This window comes from Hippocampus bargibanti, linkage group LG13 (assembly GCF_051943395.1).
Source record: "Hippocampus bargibanti isolate YZ-2025 linkage group LG13, ASM5194339v1, whole genome shotgun sequence".
NCBI lineage: Eukaryota > Metazoa > Chordata > Actinopteri > Syngnathiformes > Syngnathidae > Hippocampus > Hippocampus bargibanti.
In genome coordinates this window covers 8,611,805-8,622,674 of record NC_142746.1, presented here as the reverse complement: position 1 = coordinate 8,622,674, position 10,870 = coordinate 8,611,805, and the positions used below count along the sequence as shown (strand labels likewise).

Below are 10,870 nucleotides of genomic sequence, written 5' to 3'. Positions count from 1 at the left end.
GGCCCTCGAGAGGAAACCATAACTACAATGAGGCCCGCGGCAAAAAAATGACTTTGACACCCCTGCTTTAGGAAATGCATGTGGTCCTCTTTGCCTCTTAAAGACTGTTATTTTATTGATGCCCCCCACCCACCCAACTCACCCTTGGGAATTGACTTTGAGTCACATTACACACTTTCGGCCTATGTTTAAACTTGAGTGTGTCCATCAGAGTGCCATAATTTCAATGTGTGTGTCTTTTACTGAGCGGCTCTCTCCCCTATCGGCGATCCCACATCCTCTGCACAGAAAATGCACATGGACACACACACAAACACACCCCGCTGCCTGGGCTCCAGGGTTAATGGGTGTTGAACCCTTCCATTATCCCGATCAGCCAAGAATTACCTGCTGAATGATGTTTGCATTAATATAATATATATGGTAATTTCCCTGCTCTTAATTACGGCCAGGCCTAGCGCGGCAAGAGGAGTGGGCTGATCATGTGTAAAATTGATTTGCCAAGGAGAAAAATATGGCGATAGAGCGAGAGGAACGGGAGACTGCGTGGGGAGGAGGGCTACTGGGAATTGACACACAGAGGCGGGGAAGGGAAAAGTGCTTGCTTGGGTGGAACAAGAAGGCGGGAGCGTTAACTAACTTTGCCACTAGTTCTTCCCATTAAGCAGAAAAAAAAAACAGCATCAGCAGTAAAACTGATATTTTTTTTGTATGAATGACCATTCTTGTCACTGTCTGCGGAATAGCAAGCATAACACACATATCAAATGGAGGCTGAGTAAGGTGCAAAAGAGTGTGGGTATTTTGCACAAAAAGAGAATTTCTTGAAAAAATGTTGCTAAGCCACACCCACCCAAAATACAGACCAACCACTCAAAGCAGAAAGCTGACACGATAGCGATGTCTTCCTTTCAGATTCAAGTTTTAAAAGCAAGCAGAGTGAGAAACTTAAATTATCAATGACAAAAAAAAATTCCGGGGACCTCAAGTCCCTTTTATGTTATTGTTGTCTCCACGATGAGCAACACCCACTTGTCACTCATTCTCACTGAGTCTCTCTCACTTTCTCTGCCCGTCTGTCTTTCGCTCTCTCAGAAAGCGTTCAAAGACACAAGTCAGTATGTGGTGGGCGAGCTGTCGGCGCTAGAAAGCGAGCAGCGGCACATCGACGCCCGGGCGGCTCGGGTGGAGAAGAGGCTGCGCTATCTCATGGACACAGGTACCCCGAGTCCAATTACGCTGGAAAAAAATGTTTTGCCAAATTGAACACGCACACACACACGTACATATAGCAAGAGAGTCGTGAGTTTACGCGAGAGGGAATCTTTGAAGCCCCCCGCCCCCTCTTCCCTGTGAGAGAGGGATGTGGGGGAGACCTCTCTGGGCTGGGGTGATAAGGGAGCCCTTCATGTGGGAAACGATAACTGGGAGTGATAGCGAACCAAAGTCTGCACCGCCACCATTTGGTTGGGCTTGCCAGCCGGCCCGGCCCTGCACTCGCTCTCTATTGAATGGTGCGCTCAACCGTGCACACACACACACACAGACACTCCCTCCTCGCCCTAGTACATATCTGGCCTCGCTTGATATGCTGTGTAAGGGAAGACGGGGGTGAGTTAAAGGGAAGAAAAAGAGATGAGGGAGGGACGGAGGAAGGTGTGTGCAAGGGGGGGGCACAACACAAGCATCAACACAGTGAGTATACGCATACAGATTCACGCTTACAAAAGTCCGGTCCCTGTTTTTTGGGGATGAAGGGGGCGGATTGGAGGGGTTGTAAGATTTGTTAGGATGCAAGCCAAAAAAGGTATAGAAAAGAGTGACCTTACTTGCTTGTGAAATTGGTGAAATGTGAGACCTTTAAACCATCTCACGGTTGGAAGGATTATGTGTAAAATGTTGGTCTTGACAAAAACTTTTGCACATAGTGTTGAGATTATTTTACTCCAAGGGGATACACACCAAACTCTGTGGTGAATAGTGAAAATCTATGAGTGTTGGTCCTTGCTTCAAAAAAGATTCATACGATGCCAGAATTACCCATAGGTGCAATAAGATGGCGGATGCTTTGGCCTCTGACAAAAAATACCAAAAAGGTGAGTTTTTCCAGCAACCCTTGTGAGGATGAGTGGAATAAAAAAAATTGAACAATGGATGGATATTCGTTTTTAACTCATTTACTGCCATTCCCGGATTTATTCGGGAGTGCAGATAAAGCGCTGGTCAGACCTCTGGCAATGTTTTTCCCTCCCACTTGCCTTTTGTACAGCCAGCCCCACTTTCACCTCATATTACTCAGGAGGACTCGCAGGATGGATTTTTTCTGACTCCTGAGAATATCGATATAACGAGACTTTACTGTAAATTGTATTGCATTTTGTACAGTGACTCCCATTTCGAGCTCAGATAACTCCAGACGAATATAACTCAGGAAAGAACTCTTTTTTCTGACGAAAAAAGAGAGTCTAAGGTTTCTAGTGCTGCATTGAATGTTAATCTAGTCCTAAAAGTCAATATTCTGTGGGTCCTAGAATTTGAGTGAAAATGACAAAAGTAGTCGAGTGGTTAGCACACCGGCTTCACAGTGCAGAGGTCGCAGGTTCGCGTCCCGGTCCGGTCTCCCTGTGTGGAGTTTGCATGTTCTCCCCGGAACTGCGTGGGTTTTCTCCCACACTACAAAAACATGCATGGCAGGCAGATTGACCACTCCAAATTGTCCCTAGGTGTGAGTGTGAGAGGTACTGTTGTGTGCCCTGCGATTGGCTGGCAACCAATTCAGGGTGTCCCCCGCCTCGTGCCTGAACACAGCTGAGATAGGCTGCGGCACCCCCCGCGACCCTAATGAGGAATAAGCGGTACGGAACATGGATGGATGGATGACAAAAACCCTGGCACTGGAGTTGAAACATTTTTGCGCATGTGAATGAGTTAATGCCGTCCAAAATTGTCTTTCAAGTTGAATACCATTTTTTCTTTTCTGCCACCACTCTTATATTGATTGAAGCAAAGCTGGATGAACTGCATATTCAGTGGCAATATTCGTTAAATACTTCATCTTGTGAGCAAGTGGTCATTGTTTGTACCGTGACCTGTTGCTACACTTAAACAACTAGTTGGAATCTTGTTGACTTGAAGCAATCCTTAATGACGTGTCCGCCCACCTCTTTAGAAAGACAATGGAGGCCATTAATGGTGCGAGACAATAGACGTGGGACTAAAACGCACCACTATTCCCAATGTAGGACAAAGGGCCTCATCCATATTCGGCAGGTGTAATCTTAGCAGCGAGCTAATGCTGCCACTAATGTGTGAAGGACAGCGCTCCCAGCGGTGCAAGAATAACAAGTTCATTAGTGCACAGGCGGCGTCGTCGCAGGAATTCAAATTCCAATCCCCCCCAAAATCAACCCGCACGCCTGCCTCCTGATTGGCCAATGGCCGACGCTCATTAGAGCTTTGCAGTAATTAAGAGTTGTTAGAAAGTGAATTCTCCAACCGCAGATTAGGAAATTAAACTATTTACTGATTACATATTAATGGAGGACAACAATGGCACTCCCCATAAGCTTGGAAGGCAACCAAGGAATAAATCTGTGTACTTAATTACCACAAACAATGGGCGCATGAAAATGGGAGTTTGACGCGCGTACGCTCCCCCGCTGTAATGTGTGTGATATCAGAAGACACTTGACAATTCTTGTTCAATTATCTCTATTATTTAATGTTCTGTGAACTGCTGCTGAGTAAATAAATTAACCACGGCAATTACTTTGGAGGCATCTGGGGAGGCCCGACGCCTAATAGAAAATGCCGTCCAATGCTGCATTATGCCCCAACTGGGGGGTAGGGGTCTCTGTGGGTCGAGGAGGTGTGTGGATCGTAGCGGTGGAGCGGTGTGCCAGAATTTTACATTTGGTGTGTATCAGGATTTTAAGGGCAGTGGATGATGAAGTCCCCCCAAAAAATGTGCTCAAGCCCCAGAACACTATATATGTTCAGGATTCTGATAATTCAGGTTATCAGAATCAGAAAAAAAATATTCGTCCCACAATGGGGAAATTTGCAGACATATACAGACATGAGATTGCTTTAAAATTATATTTTTAATTAATATATAATTATAATTCACATTTTTGATTAAATCAAGTGATTAAATGATATTAATATTAATTAATACATATTAATTAATTGATATTTCAAAGATTTGAATCGAACAATTTTCTTTGACTCTCACTGGAGTCTTGACCTATGCTCGCGCAGTCATAACGTCATAGATACAGTAAATCTTTATATAGAAAACATGACATATTTTTGTGATAAACACCTCAAAGCAACAAATGTTGAACCAATAGAATGGACAAACACATTTTTCCCATTTTGTGACAGCAAGACTATATCATAACTACAAAACATCATACATTGAGGACAATTTAAATGTAGCCGCCGAGCATTTCAGTGCAATGGACCCACATATGTAGCCGAGCAGAGACGTTTACACTGTTTACGCACACACGTATGTACTGCACAATCATATTCAACATTTTCTTTCCTCTTCCATTGACTGTCCAATCAGTAATATGGGGGCGGTTTGCCTCCACGTGTAACATACAGGAAGCTCTTCACGCAGGATACATTCTGCTCTCATTTTTTGGCAGACACAAAAGCAGATTAAAGAAAAAAGAAGAAAAGCGCCGTCAATCTTATCGGCCAAGTGTGATTTTTTTTTTTAAGCATATGTTAATCTCCTCTCCTCACCGCTTGTTTATCTCTTATCAAACGTGGCGCGAGGTGACGGCCAGCTTTGTGGCCACGCTACGAGTGCCATTATTGGGATAATTGCAGCCATGGTGGCAGGTGATACCGCCGTTTTTCAAAACGGGACTTGTAGGTAAATAGGGAGACATTTTCAAAAAGGGGATTTGGAGCGCAAAAGGCTACATGGCACATTTGAATGCTTCTTCATTCTCGCAGCTTAACCTTCAGTACGCCCATAAAAGCTGAGGCACAGTAACAATGCCGACCGAGGTCACTCATGTTTGAGTCCAAAAAAATGTAGCAGGTATTGGTAGTTATTGTCACTCTTCCTGTATGACTTGTTACGATGAGTAAATAAAACCCTGGTGTTTGTGTAAATATTACGTTTGTCACCACATGAGTGCTGAGCCTTGTCAGGGATGTTCACTCCCACCTGTGTCGTATTTAGATCACTGATGGGCAACGGTGGGTCCGGCCCATGACTTTAATCGAAGTGACTCATTGATTCATTAAAATAAATAGATGAATGAATAAAGTTTATGTATTCATTTATTTAAAAAGTCTCCAAAATGAAGAAGATAAACATTCATGGTACTTTTTATATAATATGCAAATTCTTAGGGGCTGTACTGTTGACTTTAATTTAAAGTTGTCACATCTACATTCACCACATCACGTCAATCAAGTCTTAGTTCCGCTGACACTGGGTCTTATATTGCCCCGTGCTCTAGTGTGATTAGCCCTTATAGACTTTGTCCACATTTAAAATTGCTTTTTTTTTGCTCCCATACCTCTGACTAAGAATTCCGTGTTCGTGTGTTCATGGACCCTCAATAGCATTGATGGAAAGTTACGCTCCCCCCAGGATTCAAGGTGGGCACCCCAAGTGCAAATTATTGCATGTAGCATTTGATCCATCTTGTGTGTGATGGAAATAAAAGCAATGGGCGTGAGGAAAAGGCATTTGTGTGCATTTTAAATTCAGAAGATTACTGCTGGGTCTTGGCTGTAGTGCAATTTGATTTGTGAAACATTTAGCTTGATCTCATATCTCCTATGAATGAATCAAACATGGATAATAAAGCTGTTTAATTTGTCAGGGCAGTAGTGCACTACTATTGTGTATCGTTTAGCTTGTCAGGTGTAAATCACTAAAACCACATTATATTTTCAGGGTAGGACTCCTGTAATTAGCATAGCATTTAGCACCCTTTTATTTATCAATGACAAATATAATACGATATGAATATTTGTAAATATTATCAATATTTGTGCATGTGATATTTGTCAGGACATGGAGTGCACTCCAAGTTCCTTGTGTAGCATTTAGCTTGATCTCCCACATGATACATTGAGTTCAAGTGATGTATTACCAGCAGATTAGTAGAGATTATCCCTCACATGGATATCGAACAACCATGTGTTCTATATTTGATGATTCAAACTGGTCGGTCGTCCTAATATTCCATCAACGATGAGGCCCACGTCGACTTTTTCTCGAGTTTGCATCTCAACAATTTTTGAAAAAAGCACAAAACAGCTTTAAGTATATTAGCATGGCCCGCTTCCTTTCTGCTGATGAAGCTTAGCCGTAATCATTGTAATTTTGGGCAGATTACCAACGTGGCCGCCTTGTAAGCGCTGGCGGACTCATCTTGACCTCCCCAGCGCAGGGCTTAAAGACACAAGAATGGCATTTTAGCAACTTTAATGGGATAACCGCTCTAATCTTCCAGCGGCCGCACGAGGAAAAGTGTGATGGCTATAATACTCTGGTTGCACGACGATTGTTGTAGCGGCTTTTTAATCAAGACTTTGCCTCTCTTGTGGGCGTTTCATGTTTTTTCTGCGACTTTACTGGAAACGTCTGCCTCTGAAGCGAATATCCTTTGAAACATAAAATTCCATAGGCCTGTTTATTACAAATAGACTCACAAAAAAAGTTTAAAAAAAAGCCATAATGGATAAGGAATGGAAAGTCTGCCGCTTTGCTTTGTAAGATACATACACAAGGGTCCTTAAAACATTTCATGTCTTGAAAAGTCAAGCCATAAAGACTATCGTTTAACAACGCAGAAGTCAAAATACATGCCTATCATGAATAAACCCACCAAAAAGTCTCAACGGGCCATACCTGAAAAGACACCGGAAATCTGCCATTTTGCTTTGAAAAAGTCATCTTGAGCAAGACAAAATTTGGTCAAGGTGTCTGTCGTTAGTAATGCCGCAAAAAAAGTCTGAAGCAGCCATGCTGGCAAAGACAGCCATTCAACATGGACCATTTCCAGGGTCCCTTCAAAGACCAACTCGGATCTAGTCTTCCAATTGCTACAAAATTCAAATTATATGTTCTAGACAGATGGGCGCTGCTCCAGTTGCGAAGAATTTCAGTTTTCGCCCTGACACTTTTAATCTGGCGCACCCCTGCAGTATGGGAATCCCCAACATAGAGGATTGGAGAAGAAAAGACCGCTCAGGATCAGTGCCTTAAAAACCCATTGCCTTTTGCTTGCCTTTGAGGGTGCAAAACAAAAGCTTTTTTTTTTGCTTTGTTTGTGTGTGTGTGTGTGCGTGCGTGCGTGCGTATGTGTGTGACTTCGAGGTTCAGACGGGTCAGGACACAGATTAACCCCCCCGCACCGCCCCTCCCTCAAACCCCCCCAACCCTTTTGCCTCTACTCCCGCTCATTCCGTTAATCCCGGCGGCCATTTGAATGTTTGAGCGGCACAACAATTTAATTAAGAGTCGGCGAAGGCAAACTCAGTGGTCCAACCAATGCGGTGACACCACACTCCCAGATGTGCACTCTAGCCCTCCCTCCCCCTAAACATGCCCCCCACCCCCTTTTCTTGTGTTCTCCAGCTCCATGTCAACCTTTCATACATTCTTTAACAGTGGGGATGAAAGGGGGATTTTTAGGAAGATTAAGGAACGGGATCCTCTAGGCATTGTCTGACAATCCTCAGATAAAACGAGCCGGGTGGACAGAGTCAACGGGGGTGGGGGGTTGATGGGGGGGGGGGGGTTGGAGAAAGGGGCGCATGAGGAGGTTTGGTCGGGGGGGTGTGAGGAACCACTTGCCTAGGGACGTGTAAGTTACATTTTGTTGTGCGCGCTTTGTTTCGTCACCGCTTTCTTCTATCTCTTTCCGTTGCGTTGCAAAAAAGGAACGATTAACATTTTCTGTGTGTATGTGTGTGTGTGTGGGGGGCGGGGGGGTCTTAGCCTCGGAGAGAGAATTGAGAGGTGGACAATGGCCGCTTATGATAATCTGTTCTTTATTGGAGCATCCCGCCAATGCTTTCATCAACCGCCTGTGTGCCCCCAGACCTCTTGCAACACACGTACGCATGCGCACACGCTTGACTACAAAGTTCTACATTTGTTCATCTTGTTCTCAAGGCCCCACAGACAGCGGTTTGGTGTGTAAAACACATAATTTTGTCATACATTTGTTTATTTTATGCTTACATGCTGTATTAGGGTCTATCCAAGCAAGCATTTTTATTGGTTCTTATTATTTAGGAGGGTTGGGGTGTTTCATACCATTTCATCCATCCAGATATCCAAATTCAAAACATCTTATTGTTTTATGTTACATACTTATGAGTCAGTTTTTTTTTTTGCTACATCCAAAATCTGACATTTATATTTGTTCGATAGATAAAACTCTTGCACTATTTTAAAGTTTTTATTTATTTATTTACATGCACCTTTCAAAACTCTCAAGGCTGCCTTACAGTGACAGGATAAGATTTTTCTTTGCGGGTTTTTCCGCCATATTTTATTTATATCCATTGATTTTTTTTGTGACTTAGAGATACCGTATCCAAATCATAGTCATTGTATTTCGTCATTTGTATTTGTGTTTTCTGCGATTGGCTAGTGTTCAGGGTGCACCCTGCCTCTTCCCTAAATGACTCTTGTAACGATCAGTGGTTCAGAGAAATAATGTAAGAATAGTTGTTTTATTTATTTATTTGCATTGACAAATATTTAAATGCAGATTTTATTTTCGTTTTGTCACATATAGAAAACCAAATCACATCAATTTTATTCATACATCCATCTATAAGCCAAACGGCTTATCATTTTTTCTCTTTTTACATTGCATATATACAGCCAAAGTTTGCTTATTGATAGAAAATCCAAACCAAAATAGAGCATTCATTATTATTACATTGAATTTTACAAATAACATTGGGGTATATTTACTAGCGTTTAAATAAGCACACATACTCATTTACTTTTGTGACATACCGTTGTGTGACGCAGCAAATCACACAGCAAATCACAGAATCTGTAATCAATTTTCCTTTGCAATATGCGTTTTCGTACATTTTATCAAAATATATTTTGTATTTAAGGTGTAGCTATTCATAATCGCCCATTAGCTTTAGAATGTGTTGGAGACTTATGGGTCACTTTCTAAAATAGTTGGACAGTTGCACAATTATAAAAACTGTTTCAAACCATTATTATTATTATTATTATTATTATTATTGTCAAAGTCAGAAAAATTCATAATAATATATTTGTTAGATTTTTATCAGCATGGTTTGTGGTCAAGCATATATAGAATGGAATTTTGTTTAATCATATTTGTTCTTTCTTTTGCTGAATATTTTAACTAACATCAGTGCACGTCATTGTTTGTAATTGTATTTGTTTTTTAATTTCAGTTTGTTTTCACAATCTGCCAATTGTAAAACTAAGAATATAATGAGAAAATGATCCCTTGTCAATTTTTTTTCTAAAAACAATTTACAAAAAAAAGGTTGACCCTAGAATTATTATTGTGATTTTTATTATTATTGTTGTTCTTGTTATTGTTATTGTTATTAACTTAATTGTTTTGTGTGTTGATTGGCTTGTTAAGGAATGTAATCCTACGACAGTGAGAAGCGTGAGATCAATTTTGTACCAAAGTACAAAATACAGAGACTAAATAACAGTCATTGGATGTAGTCTGTAGGGTTTTTTCTGATGCATTTTAGTTTATTTCCACTGTAAAAATGCGTGTGACACTTTGAAAAATGTCGCAGAATTTGCGGGCCCGGCCGCTCAATTAACAGCGTCTTTCTCATGGTAACGGCGGCGGTGGCGTTGGACAATGCGGGTTAATGATGGAGGTTTGGCCCTGGTAATTACGCCATTCACTTGCTAACAGAGCTGCTGGCCAAGCCAACAATAGCCCCCAAGCAGACCCCCGTACACACTCATCCCCATCTCCCCATTGTAATCAGCACTCCGGGCTCCAAATACCAACAGCTGTGTTTCCCAATACATTGCCATTTAAATATCTATTTCAACGTGTGTGTGCGTGTATCTCTGTTTTCAGCCCATGTGACGACACAAGCAATTTTAGCCACGTTAACGCTAAAACCCCAAAATTGTTGACTGCAACGAATGTAATCCATTGCCGAGTTACATCATGGGCGGAATGTTGACCTCTCAAGCCAACCCCGGAACTTTGAAAGCCGCCTATGAATATTTTTTATTCTTATTCTTATTCTTATTCTTATTCTTATTCTTATTATTATTATTATTATTATTATGGTCAAAAGTCAGAACAATTCATCACAATATATTTGTCGGATTTTTATCAGCATGGTTTGTGGTCAAGCATATATAGAATAGAATTTTAAACATTGTGTTTAATCATATTTTTTCTTTTGCTGAATGTTTTAACTAACATATGTGCACGTCATTGTTTGTAATTGTATTTGTTTTTTTTTTAATTTCAGTTTGTTTTCACAATCTTGTTTGTAATTGTATTTGTTTTTTTAAATTTCAGTTTGTTTTCACAATCTGCCATTTGTAAAACTAAGAATATAATGAGAAGATGATCCCTTGTCAATTGATTTTCTCAAAACAATTTACAAAAAAAACCTAGAATGAAACGCATTGCACCCAAATTGTAAGAGTCAATCCAGTCTGTAGTAGGCTTACAGTTGACCAAAAGAACCACTTTGTCCAAAGGATACAGTTCATGTAAATGGTATATTTTCAATACATTTAAAGGACAACCGACACCACTTTTTTGTTTCCTAACTGACATCAGAAAAACGTTTTATAGCATCTAAAATACCCAAAACACGCAGCATGATATTT

The 10,870-nt window shown here is 41.1% G+C and overlaps 1 protein-coding gene across 5 annotated transcripts in view; it reads left to right on the top strand.

Moving 5' to 3' along the window:
* ehbp1 (EH domain binding protein 1) overlaps positions 1–10,870 on the top strand; it is a 123,913-nt gene that overhangs the window by 93,720 nt on the left and 19,323 nt on the right. For all 5 annotated transcript variants that reach the window (XM_089011954.1, XM_089011953.1, XM_089011958.1 and 2 more), the window contains one exon: positions 1,096–1,219. In XM_089011954.1, coding sequence (XP_088868080.1) covers positions 1,096–1,219 — 124 coding nt within the window. The remainder of the gene's footprint in view (positions 1–1,095; positions 1,220–10,870) is intronic.